General features: G+C 42.3%; 1 protein-coding gene, 1 long non-coding RNA gene and 1 pseudogene across 2 annotated transcripts; all 3 read right to left on the bottom strand.

Moving 5' to 3' along the window:
* Positions 1–1,135: 1,135 nt before the first annotated feature.
* Positions 1,136–2,167, bottom strand: WFDC12 (WAP four-disulfide core domain 12). The gene is made up of 3 exons (XM_045529145.1): positions 2,083–2,167; positions 1,810–1,968; positions 1,136–1,525 (listed from the first exon to the last, which is right to left on the bottom strand). The coding sequence occupies exons 1-3, from the start codon at positions 2,159–2,161 to the stop codon at positions 1,440–1,442; spliced, it is 324 nt and encodes a 107-aa protein (XP_045385101.1). The 5' UTR covers positions 2,162–2,167; the 3' UTR covers positions 1,136–1,439.
* Positions 2,168–11,792: 9,625 nt separating this feature from the next.
* On the bottom strand, positions 11,793–12,978 carry LOC123622627. Its single transcript, XR_006729561.1, has 3 exons — positions 12,846–12,978; positions 12,554–12,712; positions 11,793–11,973 (listed from the first exon to the last, which is right to left on the bottom strand). It is a non-coding gene; the product is annotated as an uncharacterized LOC123622627 (long non-coding RNA).
* A 1,186-nt stretch (positions 12,979–14,164) lies between these two features.
* Positions 14,165–18,100, bottom strand: LOC123622239 (annotated as a pseudogene).
* Positions 18,101–23,658: the final 5,558 nt, after the last annotated feature.

Here is a 23,658-nt window from a genome sequence, read left to right as displayed (position 1 = left end):
AGCCCCTCCTACTCTACCCCTCCTAGTTTTTAATGTCTATTATAGCTCTTTATGACCATATATACCCATTCTTTAGTTCCCACTTATAAGTGAGAACATGCGGTGTTTGTTTTTCTATTCCTGAGATACTTCACTTAGGATAATGGCCTCCAGTTCCATCCAAGTTGCTGCAAAAGACCTTATTTCATTCCTTTTAATGGCTGAGTAGTACTCACCACTCATCAGTTCATGGGCACTATTCTATTTGCATTGTTTTTCTTATTGTCTCAAAAATGACTGTACAGTTGTTTGAATCAGAATCCAAAATATGTGCACACATTGCATTTGTTATAAGGTGTCTCTGAAGTGTCTATTTTAATCTAGATCAATCCCTCTGACTCCTTTTTGTCCTCCTTTTCTCCCTCCTCCTCCTTCATGCTACTTACTTGTTGAACAAAACAGATGAATTGTTCTTTAGAACGTCCCATGTTGCTTTCCTGTGATCTCTTTCATCTTGTTTGTCTTTCATATTTCCCATAGATGCAGATTAGCTGTAGAGACTTGATGAGGTTCATTCTCAACTGTCTTGGCAAGAACCCTTCATGAGTGGTGCTGTGTGCCTCACACTGCATCACAGCAAGAGAAATGGAGATCTGGCCTACCCATTTTTCATGTTGTAAAGACAGATTAATGTATTTTATGTGATGTGCCCTACTCATCACACTGTAAACTTGTGTTTTTCCACATATGGGTGATGACATGGCATCCCATAAATGAATGATCATTGTCTGAATCGATTATTTCATTACGGGTTGCAAAACCCAATGGGTTTTGGTTTTAATTATATTTCAGGTTTAAATTATGCTGGCCAAGATGGACATCTTGTGGAGACTTCCTGTCTGGGGAAGAGCATATCTTTTAAAATTCTTTTTTATTGTGGAAAATTTTAGCCTGTTTATTCATAGCTTTTAAAATATCATTTAGTAGTTTTATAGATTTTTTCAGAAAATTTCCGTACATTTCTAGGTATGTTTATTTGTAGGCATTTTATATTTCATTTGTTTTGATAATGTTGCAGAATTTATTTTTTAACTATTAGGTTGTCTTAGTCGATTTGGGTTGCTATAACAAATCACAACAGACTGGCTGGCTTATACACAACAGACATTTATTTCTCACAGTTCTGGAGGCTGGGAAGTACAAGATCAAGGTGCCAGCAAATTTGGCATCTAGTGAGGGCTCATTTCTGGTCTCTGACAGAGTCGTCTAGCTGTGTCTGCACATGGCAGAAGAGCAAGACAACTCTCTGGGGTGTCTTTTATAAGGGCACTGATCTCATTCATGGCAGGGGGCGGGGTCCATTCATGCAGGTAGGGAATGAGCATTGGGCAGAGAAGGAAAAGCTAGCCACTGGGGTCTGGACTCTTTGAGGCTCTTTCCTCTCTTTGGGGAAAAGGATTTCAGGACCATTCCTTCTGGGGGCTCGCTTCTTGTCCCACATTCCAAGATTCAGCACCCTGAGGAACAGGTGCCATTTGACCGATACCTGGAGGTGGAAAGGACACAGCATAATAACTGAGGATACTTGTGGAAGGGGACGAACCTGGAGGCCTGGGCTCCCCTCCTGGCTCTGGGGATGATCTTGACACATCTTCATCCTCATTTCCCCCTTTGTGCAATGGAGATGTTCAGACTTGTTGATCTCTTAGGGCCCTGCCAACTCTAACCATCCCTCCCCACACCGCCTAAAAGCACTAATTCCTCCGTGCTTCCATGGGCCAGAGGCAGGGGAAGTGAGAGCACCAGGCCTGGTATGCAGGGGCTCCTTACCTTCCTTTCTGATCCTGTCAGGACTCACACATTTGAAGCTACAACTCAGGAAGCAGCACTTCTTGTCCCCAGGACAGTCATTATCGGCATGACACTGGGACGGACCGGACTTGATGCAGCTTCCTTTCTCGGCTGGGCAATTTCCCCACTTCTCTTTACCTGGTGGAGGAAGCCACGGGTTGAGGTGAGGGTCCAGCACTGCCTACAGCCCCAGACGGCCCCTCAGGGCCTCTCCCTAGCCCAGCCCCACCCAGGTCCACCATATCCATTCACCCCCTTTGACTGCTTCCCCGAGCGCCAGGGTCGCAAAAACCAGGAACGCTGTAAGGAACCAGAAGCTGTAGGACCTCATGTTGCCGGGAAGGTGCTTGGTTGGGAGCTGAGGCTGAGCCTACATTTGTATGGTCCAGGCTGGGTGTGCCAGTGGGCGGGGCTGGAGGTTGACCAATGGCAAGGGAGGGCTGCACTCACCATGCCAGTGGGTGGGGCTGGAGGTTGACCAATGGCAAGGGAGGGCTGCAATCCCGGAGCTGTATCAGGAAATGTCCACTTTTCCAGGGAGGGGTTTGGGGCTCTCCTCAAGGTCTCCTGGCTGCAGTACAGACATCTGAAAACTGACCCTCTTTCTTCACATGAGGAGAAGACCTGATTGACCATCAGGCGCTGTCAGGACCAAACTGTCTTACAGAAGAAGAAAAAGAGGCACAGGAGGGAAAATAAATCACTTAAGTTCACACAGCCTGGCAGTGTTTTTTTTGTTTTGTTTTGTTTTTAAATAATAGCCATCTTAACAGGTATGAGGTGATATCTCATTGGGGTTTTGATGTGCATTTCCCTGATGATTAGAGACATGGAGCATCTTTTCATATACCTATTGGCCATTTGTATGTTTTCGTTGACGAAATGTCTATTCAAGTCCTTTTGTCCATTTTTAATTGGGTTATCATGTATATATTTTTGCTATTAAATTATAGTTCTTTATATATTTTGGAAATTAACCTCTTGTCTGATACATAGCTTGCAAATATTTTTCCCATTCCATAAGTTGCCTTTATTACTAGATATTTTATATTTTATTGCTTCTATGATATTATTTTTTCTAGCTAATATTTTTAGTGTATAGCAACGCAGTTGACTTTCATATATTGATTTTTGTGTCACCTAATCTTGAAAAATTGTCAAACTATATCTGTAGATTCTTTTGTGTTTCTATTAGACGATTGTATCATTTGCAAAAATTGGCCTTTCTCTTCTTCCCTTTTAATGCATATTTCTTTTATTAATATTTCTTTCTCTTGTCTTACTGCATTGGATAGGACCTCCAGTACATTGGTGAATAAACGTGGTGGTAGTTAGTGTTCCTGATCTTTCAGAGAACACCTTCATTCTTTCACTATTAAGTATGATGTTTTCTGAAAGTTTCTGGTATATGTCCTCATTAGTATAGTGTGACAATCAGAGTTACTCAAAAGAGATTCTAGGAGCTCCCCTGGTTGCCTGGGCAAAAACTGCCTGGGACCTAGTTCCTATGCTTTTCCTGTTGAGAATCCGAGGACCTGAACTAACATTTCCATGGGACATATTATTAGTAGTTTCCTCCCCTGGCTAGGAGGAACTGATAATTCCCATAGGCCCAAAGTCTGTAGGTGTTGAAGAATTGCCTCTCCTTTGAACAACTGGCACCTTGAATCCAGACTGTCTGGAAGGCAAGCCCCACAAGGAGCTTCTCATGTTCATATTATAAGAGGGTAGAATAGCAGGGGGACAATGCTCCTGTTTTGCAGTAATTCTCAAAAGGTGATTATTTTGCTCCCAGGGGACTTTGGCAATGTCTGGAGATATTTTTGGCTGCCACAATCAGAGCAGATGTGCTTCTGACATCCAGAGTCTAGAGGCTGGGGACACTGATAAATATCCAACAATGCACACGACAGCTCCCCACAAGCAGGAATTATCTGTCTCCAAGTATTGATAGTACAGAGGTTAAGAAACTCTGTTGTCCTGCATAACCATGTGACTATGAGCTAGCTGTACATGGCCTCAGAATACCTCAATGTGGGCTGATGGGAGTACTGAGGTACCCAATGCCTAGGGGTGCTGATCCTTAGCTTGCTGGTTTCCCCCAGTAAAGCCTATTCCTTACCCTGTGCTGTGTGACCTGGTGGAATTTATCCCATGTCCTGTTAAATCAGGTTAAGAAAGTTCTCTTATTTCTAGTTAGCTAAGAATTTTTCTCATGAAAGGTGTTAAATTTTATCAAATTCCTTTTCTGTATCAATTAAGATAAATATATGAATTTTTCTCTTCAATATGTTATTTTGTGAATTATATTAATCAGATTGCTATGTTCACAATTTTTGGGGCATCATTTATTAATGTGCTTCAATAAGTGGAAAGCCTTGAACCAAGATGGCCTAGCTAAAAACAGACAAGGAATGGAAGCAAAGATATATTTTTCCTAAACATGGAATATATATCCCCAAATACCATTTAGTTACAGAATTTCACCCACTAAAAATAGCAGGGCTTATGAGAAAAACAGGATTGAAGTAGTAGATTCAAAACTTGTGCATTCTCATAAGTAATACATCAAACAAAACCCACACCCAGTGAAAACACTATGGTTTTAAATATCTTTAGTTCTAAATAAAGAAATTCCATAGTAAATATAGCACTTTACTTTGACAAAAGATGGAGAGTTTGCTTGGTGGGAGTGGGTATGGTAAATACAGTGGTTTTTGAGGTATGGACAAAAGGTGAAATAAAAGACATCATCATTCGTAGGACTCAACATTGTTATGCCAGAAGTCATTGGCCTCTTTTACTTCTATACTAGTTTAAAAATAGAAATCCGCTTTTGTTGCTTTGCCAGTTCCTTCCTTTGATAAGGAAGCTGTATAACTCTAAAGGAAACTGTGTAACTGCAAAGTTCTGTCCTGATGTTTTTGACATTAAAATCTTGACCTTTAATCCACTGAAACTGTTTACCACTCTTACTTTTTTTTTTTTTTTTTGAGATAGAGTTTCACTCTCTTGCCTGGACTGGAGTGGCGTGGCGTCAGCCTAGCTCACAGCAACCTCAAACTCCTGGGCTCAAACAATCCTTCTGCCTCAGCCTCATGTGTAGCTGGGACCACAGGCATGCGCCACCATGACCGGCTAATTTTTTCTATATATTTTTAGTTGTCCAGCTAATTTCTTTCTTTTTTTTTTTTTCAGTAGAGACAGGGTCTCACTCTTGCTCAGGCTGGTCTTGAACTCCTGACCTTGAGCGATCCACCCCCCTCGGCCTCCCAGAGTGCTAGGATTACAGGCGTGAGCCACCATGCTTCTTACTTGAAGCTGGCAATAACTGATGTATCATGGTAACTGGCATTCTCATCTCTGATGCTGTGCAACGTCTGGCTCATTGTTCTAGTGATATCACATGGGCTCATTTCCTTCAAAAGATTTTATTATTTCAAACTGCTCCTCAATATTTAAGGTATTACTTTAAAAAATCCTATCTTGAATTCCTGTTTCCATGAATTCTATCAAGGAGAGAACACAACTCAGGAGAACAGCACAGTATACACTTGTGCACAGCAAGGCTTATAGGTAAACTGAGGTAAGAGGGAGGAGATGAAGTGTGTGTGTTCTGTATGTCACTCCAGAGATGTCATGTTCATTTTTTGGCATTCAGTTGGTATTACACAGCAGCATAGGACACAGTCACCTTATGACAGACTATGTATGTTAACACATTTTTATATTCTGGTGATTTTATTCCTCATTTATCCATCATGTACGAACACATTCTGCTCATTACAGCACATCAACAGGTGAGACTCCGTGTGTGTGTGTGTGTGTGTGTGTGTGTGTGTCTTTCTGTCATTGGCAGGTTAAGTCACAATAACATAGTGTTCTGACACAGTGTGCCTGGCTGAACAACAAAAACTGAATCAATGCCCTTATTAGAAATTGTGAGACACTGAAAAATTTCATTCCTAAGACTCAGGAAACCCGATCCTCCAGGCCCCGCCTGTACCTTCCACTGAGCTTGACAAAGGTGCAAGTACTTCCTTAAAGGAAAGTAAACCAGGAAGCAGTTATGACTACTCTAGCTATTTATTTTCTACTTTTTAATAATATGAAATTCAATTTTAAGTATTATCAAAATAACATAAATACATAGTATAAAATGTAAAGTGTAAAACCAGGGGAATCTCCCATATCATTTCCATTTACCCTGATTCCTGATATCCAGAGGTAACCACTTTCAGCTCTCCTAGCTCTTCTTTTTTGTTTTTTGAGACAGAGTCCCACTCTGTTGCCACAGGTGGAGTGCAGTGGCCTCATCATAGCTCACTGCAACCTTAAACTCCTGGGCTCAAGAGATCCTTGTGTCTCAGCCTCTCAAGTACCTGGGACTACAGGTGTGCGCTGGGCTGATTTTTCTATTTTTTGTAGAGACACAGTCTTGCTCTTGCTCAGGCTGGTCTCAAACTCCTGACCTCAAGCGATCCTCCCCTCTCAGCCTCCCAAAGTGCTAGGATTACAGGCATGAGCCACCATGCCTGGCCAAGATTTCCTCCTTTTTATGGCTGAATAATAGTCCGTGGTATGTATATGTTACATTTTGTTTATCTATTCATCAATCAATGAACTTCTGCATGTGGCTATCCAGTTTTCCCTATTTATTGAATAGGGCATCTTTTCACTGGTGTATGTTTTTGTCTGCTTTGTCAAAAACCAGTTGGTCATAGCTATATGCTTTTATTTCTGGGTTCTCTGTTCTGATCCATTGGCTTATGTGTCTAGCTTTATACAGTACCTGCTGTTTTGGTTACTATAGCCCTGTAGTGTAATTTAAAGTCAGGTAATACGATGCCTGCAGATTTGTTCTTTTTGCTTTGCATTTCTTTGGCTATTTGGGGTCTTTTTTTTTGGTTCCATATGAAGTTTAGGATTTTTTTTTTCTAGGTCCATGAGAAATGACTTTGGAATTTTGATGGGAATTGTATTGAATAGGTAAATCACTTCAGGCAGTATGGACATTTTAACAATGTTGATTTTTCCAGTTCATGAGCATGGGATGTTTTTCCATTTGTTCATGTTACCTATGATTTCTTTCATCAGAGATATGTAGTTCTCCTTCTAGAGATCTTTCAACTACTTGGTTAAGTGTATTCCTAGGTATTTTATTTTCATGCAGCTATTGTAAATGGTATTAAGTTCTTGATTTGACTGTTATTAATGTATAGAAATGCTACTGATTTGCATGTATTGATTTTGTAACCTGAGACTTTACTGAATTTATTTATCAATTCTAGGAGTCTTTTGGTGGAGTCTTTAGGGTTTTATAATATAAGACCATATCATTGGCAAACAGGGATACTTTGACCTCCTCTTCCCAATTTGGATGCCCTTTATTTCTTTCTTTTGCCTGATTACTCTGGCTAGGACTTCTAGTACTATGTTGAATAGAAGTAGTGAGCTTCTTTTCCTTGTTCTGGTTCTTATGGGAATGTTTTCAACTTTTCCCCATGCAGCATTATGTTGGCTGCGGGTTTGTCTTATATGGCTTTTATTATTTTGAGACATATACCTTCTATGCCTAGTTCATTGAGGGGTTTGATCATGAAGGTTGCTGGATTTTATTGAATGCTTTTTCTGCGTCTGTTGAGATGATTAATGGTCTTTGTTTTTCGTTCTGAGAGTTTGGAGGTTCTAGCAGGGGAGTACAGCTACTCCTATACCCTTGAGCAAAGAATGGTCCTCCTCTATCAGGAAAGGTCCTCCTCTTTGACTGAGCATGCAGCTTTGGGAGGGATGCAAATGGAGTGGCAAGGGAGGAAGGGGACACCCACCTAGCCAGCCAGATCAGCCAAATCAACCCTGGCGATCAATGGGGTGACAGATGTCACAGCCAGATCTCCCTCACATCCTGTTTTTCATTCTGTTTATATGGTGAATCACATTTATTGATTTGCATATATGTAACCATCCTTGTATTTCTGGGATGAATTCCACTTGATCATGGTGGATTATTACTTTGATGTGCTGTTGAATTTGGTCTCCTAGTATTTTATTCAGGATTTTGCATTTATGTTCATAAGGGATAGTGGTCTGTAGTTCTCTGTCTTTGTTGTGTCCTTTCCTGGCTTTGGTTTCAGGGTAATACTGGCTTCATAGAACGAATTAGGAAGGATTCCCTCCTTCTCAAGGTTATGGAACAGTTTCAGTAGGATGAGTGCCAATTCTTTGTAGGTCTGGTAGAATTTGCCTGTGAATCCATTTGGTCTGGGGCTTTTTGTTGTTGTTGCTGTTGTTGAGAGAGTTTTTATTACTGTTCCAATCTCATTACTTGTTGCTGGTCTATTCAGGATTTCTATTTCTTCCAAATTCAAACTTGAGAGGTTGTGTGTTTCCAACAATGTAGCCATTTCCTCTAGATTTTCTAGTTTGTGTGCACAGAGGTTTTCATGGTAGTCATGGATGATATTTTGTGTTTCTGTGGTATCAGTTGTAATGTCTCCTTTTTCATTTTTGATTGAGCTTATTTGAGTCCTTTCTCTTCTATTTCAGGTTAATATAGTTAGAGGTATATCTATTCTGTTTATTTTTTCAAAGAACCAATTTTTGTTTTGTTTTGTTGATGCTTTGTATTTCTTTCTTTTTCTTTTTTTTTTTATTTCTATTTCATTTAGTTCTGCTCTGAGCTTTGTTATTTCTTGTTTCTGCTAGCTTTGGGTTTGGTTTGTTCTTCTTTTTCTAGTTCCTTGAGGTGTGACAGTAGGTTGTTAATTTGTGATCTTTCTGTCTTTTTGATGTAAGCATTTAAGGCTATGAACTTCCCTCTTAACACTGCTTTTGTTATATCCCATAGATTTGGTTGTTTGTATCATGTTTGTTGTTCAGTTCAAAAAATCTTTTTATTTCCGTCTTAATTTTGTCATTGACCCAATGGTTGTTCAGCAGTAAGTTGTTTAATTTCCATGACTTTGTGTAGATTTTAGAGTTTCTCTTGAGATTGATTTCTAAGTTTATCCCACGGTGATCTGTGAAGCTACATGGGATGATTTTGGTTTTTCTGAATTTGCTGAGAATTGTTTTATGGGCTAACATATGATCTATCTTAGAAAATGTTCCTTATGCTAATGAGAAGCATGTGTATTCTGCAGTTTTGGGTAGAATGTTCTGTAGATGTCTGTTAGGTCCATTTTAGAGTCCCATTTAAGTCCAGTGTTTCTTTACTGATTTTCTGCCTCAGTGATCTGTCTAGTTCTGTTAGTGGAGTTTTGAAGTCCCCAGCAGTTATGCTGCTGCTGTTTATTTCTTTCCTTAGATCTAGTAGAATTTGTTTTATGAATCTGGGAGCTCCTGTGTTAGGTGCATATATATTTAGGATTGTTACATCTTCTTGCTGAATTGCTCCCTTTATCATTATATAATGACCATCTTTGTCATTTTAAAAATCATTGTTGATTTAAAGTCTATTTTATCTGATATAAGAATAGCTACTCCTGATCACTTTTGGTTTCCATTCTCATAGAATATTTTTTTTCTATCCCTTTACCTTGAGTCTATGAGAATCCTTGTGAGTTAGATGAGTTTCTTGGAGACAATATATACTTGGGGTGTGTTTTTCATCCATTCAGCCAGTCTATATCTTTTAAATATGGCATTAATACCATTTATGCTCAATGTTAGTATTGACATGTGAGACACTTCTGTTCATCAAGTTGAATGATACCTAGTTGCTTTGTTTTCTCCCTTGGGTTACTGTTTTATGGGTTATGAGCTTTAACTTTTGGGTGTTTTTACACTGGTGGATATTGATTGTTCTGTTCCATGTACAGAGCACTTTAAACATTTCCTGTAGGGCAGGTCTAGTGGTAACAAATTCCCTTGGTGCTTGCTTGTTTGTGAAAGACTTTATTTTTCCTCTGTTTATGAAACTTAGTTTTGCAGAATACAAAATTATTGGCTGGCAGTTATTCTGTTAAGCAGACTAAAAATGGAACCTCAATCTCTTCTTGTTTGATAAGTTTCTGCTGAGAGGTCTGCTGTTAATTTGATGGGTTTTACTTTGTAAGTAACTTGTTGCTTTCCTCTCACATCTTGTACGATTTTCTCCTTCACTTTGACTTTGGTCAGGCTGATGACTGTGTGTCTTGGTGATGTCCTATTTGCTATGAATCTTCCAGATGTTGGATGACCATTTTGGATCTGGATATCTAAACCTTTAGTGATACCAGGGAAGTTTTCCTCTATTACTCTCTCAAATAGAGTTTCCACACTTATTACTTTTTCTTCTTCTCCATCAGGGGTATCTATAATTCTTATATTCGCTTGCTTTGCATAATACCATAATTCTCACAGTGATTGTTCATTCTTCTTTGTTCTTGTTTTTACCTTTTTTACAGACAGGGTTACTTTAAAATCCTTGTCTTCAAGTTCTGAAATTCTTTCTTCTGCTTGGTCTAGTTTATTTTTAAGGGTTTCTGCTGTATTTTGAAATTCCCTAAATGACTCTTTCACTTCTTTAAGTTCTGTTATCCCTTTTCTGATGTTATCTCTCTCTTTAGTGAATTTTTCACTCATGTCCTGGATTACGTTTTTGGTTTCCTTGAGAAGATTTTCTACTATCTCCTCAATTCCATTCATCTTATTTTCCATCCATAATCTAAATTCCATATCTGTCATTTGAACAATTTCCTTTTGGTTGGAATTCATTACTGGAAAGTTATTGTGATCCTTTCTGGGTGTTGAGACAGCCTGTTTTTTCATGTTGCCAGAGTTTTTATGCTGGTTCCTTCTCATTTGGGGCCACTTCTCTCAGCTCAAGACAGATAGCAGATATGATACACCTGTTCTTCTCTGCTGGCTCCTCTGTTGCCCAGTGAAGATAGGGATGGATCCCTGGATGGCATGCTTGGGTCATACTCTGGAAGCTTGATCAGGCAGGAGAGGGGCAGGTGCACTGTGAGCCTTTAACACTGCTGCTCTGCCAAATCTCCCTTGTTCCCCTGTCATTGTCACCAGGCCATTATGGCAGGGCCAGCCCCTAGTGTAAGGTGTGCAAGTGACATGGGGCTGGCTAGCAAGATAGGGTATGCATGCAGCATGGAGAAGGTCCACTGGGTATGGTGTGCATGTGTGCAGACCTGGGTGGCCAAAGTGCTAGGCCTGTGGGAGAGGCAAGGCACATGCACGGTCTGGTGCAGAGGCAGGGTGTAGCAGACATGCAGGGTATAGTGATCTGAAGGGGTGGAGCAGACCCATGGGGCAGAGTGGGCCTGTGGGGAGGAATGGGCCCCTGGTGTGGAGTGGGCCTGTGGGATGGAACAGGACTCTGGTGCGGAGCAGTCTCACCAGTCTCACAGGTCACAGCTCATGCTCAGGGTAGAGCACAACCCCAGGACAGAAAGGCCTGTGGGTCAGGGCACCTGTGTGGGATAGAGTAGGACTGTGGGGTGAGGTGTTCATGTGTGCAGGCTGAGGCAGCTGTGGGGCAGGGTGTGTGGGTGGGGCAGGGTGCACTCAGGGTACAGCATCCAGACACCTGCACGGGAGGGTATGGGTCCATGGTGTGCAGTCTGCCCAGATCTGAAGGCATTGGCTGTGCTGGCTGTCACCCCACTCAGGGCCTCCCACATGGTGGCAGTGGTGACAGTTCAGCTGCCCTGGCAGTCGGCGCTGAAGGCTATGGGTGTGTGCTTTGCCCAGGTCCCACAGGAACTGTGGTTGAGTGAGATTGCTCAGCCACAGCAATGGGCACTGGGCCCATGGTCTCCTGCTCTGCGCAGGTACCCTGGTGGCAGTGGGGGTGTACATCACCTGCCCATGGGGTGTTCATGAATGCTGGGATTCCCTGCTCCCTCACCACCCTGAAAGAGTAACCCCAACCTTTTTTTTTTTCAGATTGTAAGGGAAAAACCATAAAGGGGTAAAAGAGAGAGAGAGAGAAGAGATCAATCCAGTAGACTTAGAGGTTTTCATGGAGTTTCAAATAGATGATGCTTTATTTCTTTGTTTTGTTGTTATATTAGTAAGCATTTAACTCTTGCCAAAAGCAAGCCTTGGGCTTGGGAGGAGCATGGAAGAATTGGAGACCAGTTATCCGTGTCTGAGCCTGCAGCACTAGTGTCTCCACAGGCCTGGTTAAAAAGAGGTTTCCACCTTGGGAGAGAAGAGAGAAGCAGACATATAGGAAGATGCAGACTGTGCAACAGACATGGTTTTGTGTCCTTAAGCCTTGCCTGTATCCTGCCAGGTATTCTCCTCCCAAGAGCACGGAGATGTGCTGCCAAGGAATCAGCCACTGGGGACCAGGGATTCTAGGCACACCATCCTAGGAATTAAAATCTTATAACCCCTTACCTTACAATTTGAACGTAAATAGGAAAGTGCTTCATTATTATAAACTTAAAGAAAGGGCGGAAGGACTGAAAATAATCATAATAAAAATTCAGTAACAGTTGGAGCTTAGAGATAATTTTGTCCAAATGTCTCAATTCTACAGAGGAGAAGTGTGATGCCTGAGATATGAAATAAATGGTGCCATTTTCTAAGAAAGAGGGCCTGTTGGATCTTTCTCTTTACTGTCCTGCAGGCAAATCTCTGGCCCAATCCAATTTAAAAGCTCTGATTGCAATGATTTCCAGGGGCCCAGGGCAGTTCTCAACTCCCTCTAAGACAAATAGTTCTGCAGGAAGGTTTCAGGGGCCACAGCAAGACCGGCAGACCCGGGGCTGCTCACCTCAGTCCAAAGTCTCCCACGGGTCCATACACTGATATCTGCAGCCGTAGTAGCAGCACTTCTTAACCCCCCAGCAAGCTTTATCACTCAAGTACGAAGGAAGCAAAGTAAAAGGGCAGGAAGGAGTAAACTCTGGGCAATATCCAAGTTTCTTCTCAGCTGGAGAAAAATGCCACAAGGTGAGTGGGGGCACTGATGCGACGCTTCCAGGAATCGGGGACAGCTCGCACCAGGGACTCCTCAGAGGAGATATTACCCAACCCCAACCACACACATAATACACAAGCCCTACCCGGACTCTTCCAGATTCTAGGCTGGGCCATGTGGAGGCAAAGGAGGACGGTCACAGCGAGCAGGGAGAGGCTGCTCAGCTTCATAATGCCAGAAAAGTGTGTGGGTGCACTTAGAGGCTGGACCTGTTTCTATCAGCGCTGGGTCCCACCAGCAGGGGGAACCGTGCTTCTCCGGGCACGATGTGGAAAGTGCCTCAACTTGACCAGGAAGTACTAGCTGTTTCCTTTCACCTCCCAGGAAGAGGCAATGTGAAATCACCTCTGGGATGTCACCTTTTAGAGCCCAGTGGATGGTTCTGTTTTCAGGGTGCTGTAGGGCTGACCTGGCCTTTCGCCGCTCTTACTTTATACAGCGGTTTAGAGGCGACAGTGGGGAATTGTCTTTCCCGGGACATGCATCAGGTCTGACCAACTCCACACTTCCCACTCTGAATCCAGAACAATTGAAACCCACCCCTCCCAAGTGTTCAGATGTGAGTGTAGTTGAGGTGTTTACTTTCCACACATTCACATTCGAGTCACACACTCAGCCACAAAGAAAAAGCAAAATAATGTGGTATTAGCAAGATAACTTCTAGATTCCTAGAAGATATCAATTCGGTGTGCACTACAGGCACATAAATCTCAGTTGCATAATTAATGTCTTCTCCTTTAACTCCTGTCTTTATGTCTCCATGACTATGCAGAAATTTCATATTTTGATAAAGTCAAAAGTCTAACGAAGAAATCTTAAAAAAAAAAAAAAAGTCTAATGAGGTCAGTCATTTTGGAATGTGAACCCCAGACCAAATAACCATTCTGGCTTTCTCTGCACTCCTGTAAAAGCGTATGTTGTTCCTACTTGCTTGCTGACTTGGAAAATACCTGTGTAAATAATCGTAAGTAATAGGCTTATGAATGCACGTGGGAGAATTGGAACCTTATGTGGGAGGCAGAGAGATGCTGAGGAGAAGCTCTCTGGATTAGGTGTGCTATACCTACTAGGCGTGCTACCACTCCTTCTCTTCTTTCTAGTGCAAACTTGTGGCTACCTCCTGGCTTTGTGTCTTTTTGCTATGCATTTCTGATGCCATCTTTTAGTTCTAGGTGGGCCAGTCCTCACTGAGCTCCAGTCTAACTATAGAAAAAAAATCCTTTCTAATTATTGTAATATACCAATAAGTTAAAGTGTCTGCACTTTTATTCTTAAAGTGTTCGTTTGCAGCCCTACACATCAACATAAGACCATCCTGTTTTCAAAGCATCTTGATATTCAGTGCAATTTTATTATACCAAAACATGACAAGGATATTACACAAAAGGAAAACTACGTGCTAATTTTGCTATAAATATAAAGTCAAAAATCCAACACAAAATATTACTCAGTGAATTTTGTCCTATAAAAAATGGTGATACATACTGAACAAGTAGGTGTTCATTTCAAAAATGTATGGCCGGTTTCACATTCTAAATTGTCATTGAAAAAAATGTTGTTAACAAAATAAATGGGGAAATTGTATGATTATCTTCATCTCAGCAGTAGAATGTGTGAAAAATCAATTATCTATTCATGATAAAAGGAAAAATAATGACACAGGATCAGAAGTGTAATTATTTAATTTGATAGCAAGCCACTATAGAAGGGAAGCACTTTCAGAAAGAGGGAGTAAAATCTCCCTGAAAGAGACGGGAATAGTTAACAATTCTTGTCAAAATCAACCATTTCAGAATGCTAGAACTTAACTAAAGGCTTGCAACAATACATGAGTGTTGAAGAAAAAAAAAAAAACAGGTGAATCAGCAAGACCAGAGAGCTTCATGGCAACAGGACTTGTCTTATTCCCATCCCCAGCTGTGTGGTAGCCTTGAAAACTAGTAGACTTGCATGACAGTGGCTGTGAAAACCAGCAGCTTAGTTTCTGAGTTCCTCATTCTGCCCTCAAAAGCTCCATCTCCAGAAAATTGTCGTGGATTTCACCTGTATGTCAGCTCTCTAAAAATGCTCCTTTCTCAGAGCAGGTATTTTTCTGACCCGAATTAGAGCTTGCTCTGTGTGGACAGTGCTATCCCTGGGGCAATTTTTGGACATCACAACTACTTGAGACAGTGAGCTCAACTGGAGCTGATCAAAACACAAGAAAGGGAAAAGTGGGACATGAGATATCCAGGAACTTTTGGAAATCGTTGTCATATTTGTGGGAATCTAGAAGGTCCCACACCTGCATAGGGTTGCACATTTGCCTCAGTGATGTACGCATGCTAAGGAAAGACCTGAGAACGGACCGGAACTCTCCTCTGTCTGAATTTCAGGCTCTCTGCAAGCAGGAAGTGAAAGCTCAGCTAGACTTGTAAACTGTCTGCTGTAATGTTGAAAATATGCCTCAACACATACACAGAACCACTTGGAAAAGTCCAGGTGACTTACTGGTTTACAGCATTTAAGATCATCTCTGTCCAATCATTAGTTGACCACTAAGCTAACAGAACAAGATTTCAGGGGCTGCACAAGACAAATCGTACAGACTTTAAAAAATTAGTCCAAGTAAGTTACTAAGCAAATAATTAGCAACAAAACAATGCAAACAAACCCTAGGCTGAGGCCAAAAGCTTTACAATTTTGATGAAAAACATTATTCTGCACACTTAACAAGCTCACTGAACTCTCAGTAGGAACTTTGATTCCTGGCCTATAAGACTAGGTTAGCACTAGTCTCATAGTGGTCCCACTTCTGATTCTATAAATGAGATTTATTGGAATATGGCCACATCCATTTGTAAGTATTATGTATGACTGCCTTTGTCCTACAGTAATAGAGATGAAGAGTTATGATAAAGATCTCAAGGCATGTAATATCTGAAATCTTATACTACCTGGCTCTTTACTGAAAACTCAACTCCTATGTTAAAGCAAGTGAATTTGTAATTAAAAATCTTTCCAAGAAGAAAACTGCTGGTCCAGGTGGCTTTGCAGGTGAATGCTATCAAACATTTAGAAATTATATATTCTACACACATGTTTTAAGAAAACAGAAGGCAAGAAAATACTTCCCAACTTGTTTTATGAGCCTAGGATAACTCTGATACTAAAAACTGGGAGAGACATTACAAAAAAATTAAATTACAATCCAAAATCCCTCATAAACATAGAATAGCCACAGACATCCTTAACGAAGTATTCCCTTCCCCTCTTCAGCTCAAGCTGGCCCAGCCCCTGCACATTAGAATTCCAGGCCACTAATCATGAGCTGGAGCCTTCTCTTCAGGCGCCATGTTACAGATTGCAAAGGAGCCAGGGATGCATCATTTTCCTTCTCGGGGATTCAGTTTCCCTCTGCTGACATTGCAAATGTCCAATGGGCGCCTGAGTCCCTCAACATCCCATGTGCCTTCCTTTCCATCTCCTCTTCCACGTCATGTACAGGGATCTTTCTTTCTCCTCATCTCTGTCCTGTACTCTGAGAGAAATAACAGCCAATCCTTGGGCCTGTGGGCTGTGAGGGAGGATAGCTGAACCCTAACAGGGACGAAAGAACGGAACATGCATTGGTGTGCAGAAGGAAAATATTAACTGCTATAATATCTTATACCAACATAAGAAAGAAACTAAAGTTTACTAATCTAAAGAATAAGCATTAACAAGAGTATATCATAAACTTACAAGTATGCATACAGAGTTGGTACATGTTCAAAAATACTTTCATCTGATAGGTGTGCACAAAATATATCCATGAGGAATATTTCACTAAGGATAGGAATTCTAGGACCCAGTGATAGCCCAGGCATCCTTCTCTGCTGCTACCAGGTGCTGTCCTCATCAGGGAATGGTGTTCATCTTCCCACAGCTTGTGATAAGAACTTCTATTGGTGTGGACAGGCATTATCAATCCCACATGGTCCTGGGGAGTCCCCATGTGCCAGTTCTAAACATATGGATAGATCCTAATATCTCCCCTATTTGACAGGAAACTTACCTTGCTACTGGTCCTACTGTTCAGGTAGTGAATGAGTGACAGGTTTACATAGATATTGGTGTTTAATCTTGGTTAGCATTTTGTATCCAGTTATGATCACTGTCATCTTTGTGCTCTATAATTACAATATTAAATGTATCTTGGAATCCCTCTTGGTATAGTCTTATTGTCCATCATGGAATAGGTCTTGTTCTCTACTTGGATACTGGCCAAGCCTTCCATTTGCATTTTGGCCATACCCTTGATCCTGATTAGGACTTTGTATTTGTTTTTTTTTATTTCAGCATATTACGGGGGTACAAATGTTTAGGTTACATATATTGTCTTTGCCCCACCTGAGTCAGAGCTTCAAGCGTGTCCATCCCCCAGATGGTTTGCACCACACCCATTAGGTGTGAATATACCCATCCCCTCATCAGCTCTCCCACCTGCCTGACACCTGATGAATGTTACTACTATATATGCACGTAAGTGTTGATCAGTTAATACCAATTTAATGGTGAGTACATGTGGTGCTCCTTTTTCCATTCTTGTGATACTTCACTAAGTAGAATGGGCTCCACAACCTCTGTGGAAAGTAATATAGAGATACTCCAATAGCTAAAAGTAGAACTACCATTTGATCCAGCAATCTCATTACTGGGCATCTACCCAAAGGAAAAAAAGACGTTCTGTACCTGGTTTTGATTCTTGTCATCTACTGACTGTTCCATGTTGATATGAAATCTGTGTTGGGATCCATCTTGCTGTCTGCCTTGTACCCCACATTCAAGTGGTTTTTCTTTTCTACTTGGATATTGGTCTGGCATTTCATTGGCATTTTTGCCATGCTCTTGAACTTGATTGGGGTTTTGTGTCTGGTCTTGATTCTTGTCTATATGACCATTTTGGATACGAGAAATGTCTTAAGATCCATCTTTGGTTTGGTCTTAGTGTGTATGACAGAGCAGGACTTATTCTGTACTTCAATGTTTCCCTGACATTTTATATTCATTTTGGTCATGCCCTTCATCTTAATTAGAATTTCGACTCTTGTTCTGTTCTCAGTCATCTACTAACTCTTCAGTTTGGATAGGAAAACTGCCTTGAGATCCATCTTGTGGCTCACCTTGTTGCTCATGCTAGAGTGGGGTTTGTTCTTTCCTTGGTCCATGATCCAGTGGACTCTCTTCTATATTTAGATGTTGACCTAGAAGTCCCTTTACTTCTAGGTAATTCCCTGGGTCTTGATCAGGATTTAGTATCCCATTATGATCACTGTCATCTACCTGCTGTACAGGTATGAAAATGGTCTTCAGATCCATGCTTCTGTCTGCCTTGTTGTTCACAGTTGAGTGGTTCCTGTTTTCTAGCTGGATGTCACCCTGATTTTCTCATTTCATGTTGTGCATTCCAATCATATTGGTTATATTTTTGTTTCCACTCAGGACCATTGTTATCTACCCACTGTTCAGGTTGAATAGGACAATACAAACTGTAAATTATCAATGAACATGTGTCAGATAAAGGGCGAATTCATGATCATATTAAAAATTCCTTCAATACAATAAAAATCCTCCAGTAGAAAAGTGAATGTCAGAGATGAAGAGAAGTAGTCATTTCGAAAACTAGTAATACAAAGAGTTGATGCATGTATGAAGTCAACTATAACCTCATTCATAGTTAAAGGAATGCAGGTCAATAAGAATACAATTCCCTTTTTGACCTCTGAGACTGATTTCCCACTACTGATTTCTGGCAAGTTCCTTTTATCTGTGGCCTCAGTTCTAGTTATCGTAAGTTGAGCCATTAGTCATCTGACTTCGTAACTCTTGTTCTAGAATAACAGTGTGAGAATCTCCATAGAACCACTCCGCACCAGACAACCATCATCAATACAAGTTCTTTTTGAAAATAATCATTGGAAGTCTCTGGCAATTGTCCTAAGGGGCATACATTTATTTTTAAAATCTACTGACCCTCCAAAGAACAGTGATGGTCTAAGTCATCTGAGCCACAACCCACTCCCTACTCACCACCCCTAGCTCAGCATGGTGGGAACTCCACGCTTGGCCAAGAAATGGGGATTCTCTGTCCTGCTATCTCCCTGTCAAGGAGATCTCTCCAAGAGGGAAAGGCTGCCAGCATCTCTCAACCCCACTCCCAGGTCATGTTGCAGAGGTTGAATTCCAGGTGAGTGTGACCAAGAGGTAGGGGGCTCCATTTTTCCACCCAACACCACCTGTAAGGTGGAGGCTCTACCACAGCCTCTGCAGCTCAAGAATGCTGGACTCCCATAGCCTTTGGCACAGCTCACTTGTAGGGCAGAGTTTTCACAGCAGTGAATGCATGCCAACAACACAGTAGGCTACTGCTGTGCCCAGAACCCTGCTTATAAAACAGGACTGTCCCTCTGACAGAAGTGGACCACTATCTCCAAAGCAGTTCCATAGAAGTAGCTCATTGGTTTTCCAAGGGTGAGAAGCAGAGTATAAGAACAGAGAGCTCCAAAGTTCTCCCCAAAGGAGTGACTTTATTTGAAATGCAGTGTGAGATATTTCCAGGTTAAAGGCACTCTTGGAAACAGTGGAATTCTGGTGGTAAGCAGTGAAGAGGAGGTTGGCAGTTCAATGACAGCAAATCTAATGATTATTGAAATCGAATATACCATCTAGTGAAGTAGCATTGGAGAATTTCCAGAAAAATATTGATGTTAAATTGTCATGGGAGAGGGAGTTATCTATGACACATTTTAGTGTCACCAAATTTATCATCAAGTATATGAACATAATTATAACATGCAGTCTTGGTGAGGGAAAACACACACATGTCAATGGAAGAAAAGAGAAACTCAATGCCAATGGGAATTTAATGAATGATAAAGGTGAAATTCTGCATCACCAGAGAAGTGCAGGATAATTCAGTATATAATGTTGAGACAGTCTGCCAGCAGTTCAGGGGGAAATAATGATTTTCTTCCTCACCCATTGTCTCAAAGAGTGTCAAGGATTTAAACAGAAAGATTGAACTCTGAAAGTACTTAAGAAAATGTGAGTGAAGTTTAGTAGAGTATTGACATGGAGATAACATTCTGAAGACAATTGATATCACATACAAATAATCAATATTTTTAGGGAAAAATCATACATTAAGAAAAACTCAGAAATTTGGAAATATATGAGTACACAGGCATGATGGGAATAAATATATTCTATAGTATTGAAAAAACACTTGCGAACAATAAAAAGCAGATCCCCTAATAGAAAAATGAGCATGGACCATGCATATATAATTTTCAGAAAAAGTAATGCAAGTAGCTAATACATACATGAAAATAAATATAACCTCACCCATGAGTAAAGAAAAGCAAGTTCAAACAAATACATAGTTACTTTCTATCTTTTTTTATCTTTTTGCCTATAAGACATTTGCCACTACTGATTTTGGGCATCTTGCATCTGCCATTGGTCTCTGTCTCAGTTATTGTAAAATGAATATCTGGGTCTATTAGGACCCATCTTGCTGTGAGAAAGGCTCCAGGAATCTTAGCATAGATGTCTGCTAGGTAAGGGATGAATTTGTGAGACGAGCAGAAAGAACGTGTAGGTCAGTGTAAATGAGGATACCAAGTGTTGGTGGCAGGGTTGGCATTTTGTGGAGTGTCAGTTTACAGTCGAGATCCTTTCATCTTCAGGGCCTCCCCAAACCCACATCTTTCTTTGATCCCACACTTGGCTTGTGTCATTCTGTTACCCTGAAATTCCAGCTATCACTGTGCTTTCTGGCTCACGTCAAATGACTCCATCGACCTGTCTTTCCTGAAAGGCTACTGAATCCTCCTGCCTTGGTCTATGTCCTGTGGAAAGAGAAATGACATACATCAGGACAGGTAGTTCCCACCCCTGACTCTGCCCCTGTCCCCTAGAGTGGACTTTGATGACTTCCTTGGACTCCAGTTTTCCCATCTGCAAGATGAGGGTGTTTGTCTGGATTATGTTTGAGGGACTTCCAGCTTCCAGTTCAGTAAAAGGTGGCTCAGGGCACCCATTACAAGCTAAGAAGCACCTGGTACCTTGGCTTGATCCTTGTCACCCTGGACTCCTGGGGACAGTCACACATGGCTGCTTAGAACAGAGTCTCCCCAATCCAGGAAGTTCTGGGCAAGGTGGCCCTTTGAAGTGGCCAAAAATTGTCCAGAGATTGTCCCCTTGTTAAGCCCCTGGGTACACAGAGAGTCTGCAAATATGACATCAGGGATTGCAGTCTGAACAAAATCTCCTTAGCTGGAGAGCTTTCCATCTCTAGGAGAAGCATGGCATTAGTTGAGCTGTCCCTAGTAACTGTGTGTTTCCTGTCTGCACTGCCCATTCTGTGTGTGTTACCATTCTTGCATCTCTGGGTAATTTCAGAAATATCATGAAGCTCCAGAACTTGTCATATGTCCCATCATTTTTGATCTCTCCTCACCACTACATCCAGGGATGTAAATGTGTTTATAAGGCAGTAGGTGGATTAGAGAATCCAGCCAAAGGCCCTGGGTCGCTACCACCTTCAATCTCCACTTCCTTTTCACACTTGGGTAATGTACAGGCCACAGGCTGGGGCTGGAACACACAGTGAAGGATGGGGGTGCACAGTAGCTGCTCAGGGGCTCACAAAGGGATGAGAAGGGTTGTGCAGACGACTTTCATGTCTTGGCTTCTAAGCATACAAACGCCATTCCTATAACCAGGGAGTCCCACCATGTCAGACCTGCGAGTGGGAGGCTGAGCCAGGACTCTCGCAGAATGTGCAAAGTCCACTTGCCGGCTTCCCTGCCTTCTTGGCAGCCATCACTTGTGCACACATACGGGCTCTAACAGTGAGGGGCACATGCTGAGTGATGGACTGAGTACAGGTGATAGCAGCAGATACAGAGACAGTAGAAGTGAGAATTTACTCCTGCAGAAGTGGCATCAATGGCTGTGGCATCTACTTCCAAGAGGGGAGTGGAAGTGGTGTCCAATTTGGCAATGTTGGCTGGGCAGATGTGGGATCTATGTGCCTGGAGAGAGCAGTGGTGTGCCCTGCTGTGATTTGAGAGAAAATGTGGGGCAGGATTTGCTGAGGAATGAGTGTGCCCATAAAAACTCTAAGCGGAAGGCTAGGGAGGACAAAGTATCATCTTGTGTGGAGGAGCTGAGAATAAAACCTGTGATTAAAACATGAGCAGAGAAATGGGTGAGGCCCATTCAGGATCACCTTGTAACATAAATTACTGCTAGTAGAGAAATTATTAAAGTGGTTTCTGGACATCTCTCCCAGCAAGAATAAGCACATTCTTAGGGATGTTTTTATGGTGATTAGGGAGTGTGGCCTTCTATTTCCAGAAGTGACAACATTTGTGGTGTTCCCATTGCACCTGCCAAGTTGAGGAGTGTCTGTAGTTTCATGGGGGTTTGGAACCCTGTGAAAATCCACAACATAGGGGATAGTTGTGTGCTTTGACTGCCCTGTCTGTGGAACTTCTGTCTTATGTTTTGGGGCCTCCCTATTTGAGGTCATTATTGAGACTTGATGAGTGACACAGCTGGCCTCCTACTGCAGATACAGAGCAGACCAGAGGGTAAATTTCTTTCACCCCTGATACCTAGGGCTGTGTGAATATGCTCAGCAAATGTGATACTCCCATCTGGCACATTAGATCTCCTTGGAGTGACCCAAAGCAGCAAGGACGAAGGGGTGTTCTCTCCCAGCACAGGGTAGGGCTGTTGTCCACAGCAACCTCCCATTCCAGGGGCAGTGGCAGAGATGATGGTCCAGGACTGCAGCAGCCGTGTCCACATCACACAGTTGCTGAAGGTGGTTCTGGCTGCGATCACGCTGCTTGCACGCTCTTATTTCTTACACTGCCCCTGAGCTTGAATCATCAGCTTTCCCATTATTCTGTGAACTGGGTTGGGTTGGGTTGGGTCTTTTTGCAGCTTGGGCTCTCCAGGAAGCTGGAGCAGAGACTGTTTAGGGTGTGAGTTTCATTGTGAGGTCAGACCTGGGAAAGTGAAGGAGAGGAAGCAGGACTGGGCAGAGGGAGCCATAACCACGCTGCCCTGACCGCCTCCCTGCCAGTGCAGCAGGGAGCTCTGGAGCAAGGATTTTCCATCAGAGGATTCCTCCACTGGGCAGAAAGAGATAGAGCCTTCCCAGCCTCACTCTGCCCTTGGCTGGGGCTCTGGCTTCTCTGTGATCTGATCCCAGACACTGAGGAAGTGCTGAAGGAGCACCGGCTGGCAGTGGTCAGCTGACAACACTCCACACAGCTGGGCAACCAGGTGCTCCTTGAAGGGGGCTCTCAGCAGCGTCTCTCCCCACCAGCCACAACGCTCCCCTGGTGCTTTGGGATCCAGGCTCTGCACACACTGGGGAGCAGCTCCTCCAGGGCTCTGGTGTGCTCTCCTTCTGTGGGAAACCCTAGAAGACAGAGGGGGCTGGGGCACACAACAGCCCCAGCCTCTGTAGCTGGTGACAGGGCTGCACCTGGTCCTCATCATCACCCTCCTTGACTCTTCATTCTAAAGTCCCTTTGTCCTCAGCTCCCCTCAACTCTACTCTCAGTAGCTTTCCTGGTGGTGTGACCGAAAGCCTCATCCCTCGGGGTAACCATACCCTTCTCAGGGTAGGATGGCAGTATTTGTGCATTCACAGCCCCAAAAAATAGGACAAAAAGACACAAAGAAGCCTATTTCTTTCCTCTTTGCATCTGCACTGCTCTCCTTTAACTGTGTCCTGACCTGGCCTCTCTTAGTACCAGTTCAAAATTAAGATAAATCTTTTCTGAATGGTTGAGCAGACCAGTTATTTAATTTGCCCCTTAATTCTCATGATGTTTGTTTGCAGTCTTATTTAG

Source organism: Lemur catta, chromosome 17, assembly GCF_020740605.2.
Source record: "Lemur catta isolate mLemCat1 chromosome 17, mLemCat1.pri, whole genome shotgun sequence".
NCBI lineage: Eukaryota > Metazoa > Chordata > Mammalia > Primates > Lemuridae > Lemur > Lemur catta.
This window is presented reverse-complemented; position numbering and strand designations above follow the sequence as displayed.

Excerpts from the sequence above, each read along its gene's own strand:
- WFDC12 (XM_045529145.1), bottom strand. The coding sequence starts at position 2,161 with ATGAGGTCCTACAGCTTCTGGTTCCTTACAGCGTTCCTGGTTTTTGCG. Across the intron at positions 1,969-2,082 it reads CGGGGAAGCAGTCAAAGGGG|GTAAAGAGAAGTGGGGAAAT; the intron begins GTGAATGGATAT and ends TTCCTCCACCAG. Across the intron at positions 1,526-1,809 it reads TGACAGGATCAGAAAGGAAG|GTATCGGTCAAATGGCACCT; the intron begins GTAAGGAGCCCC and ends TTCCACCTCCAG.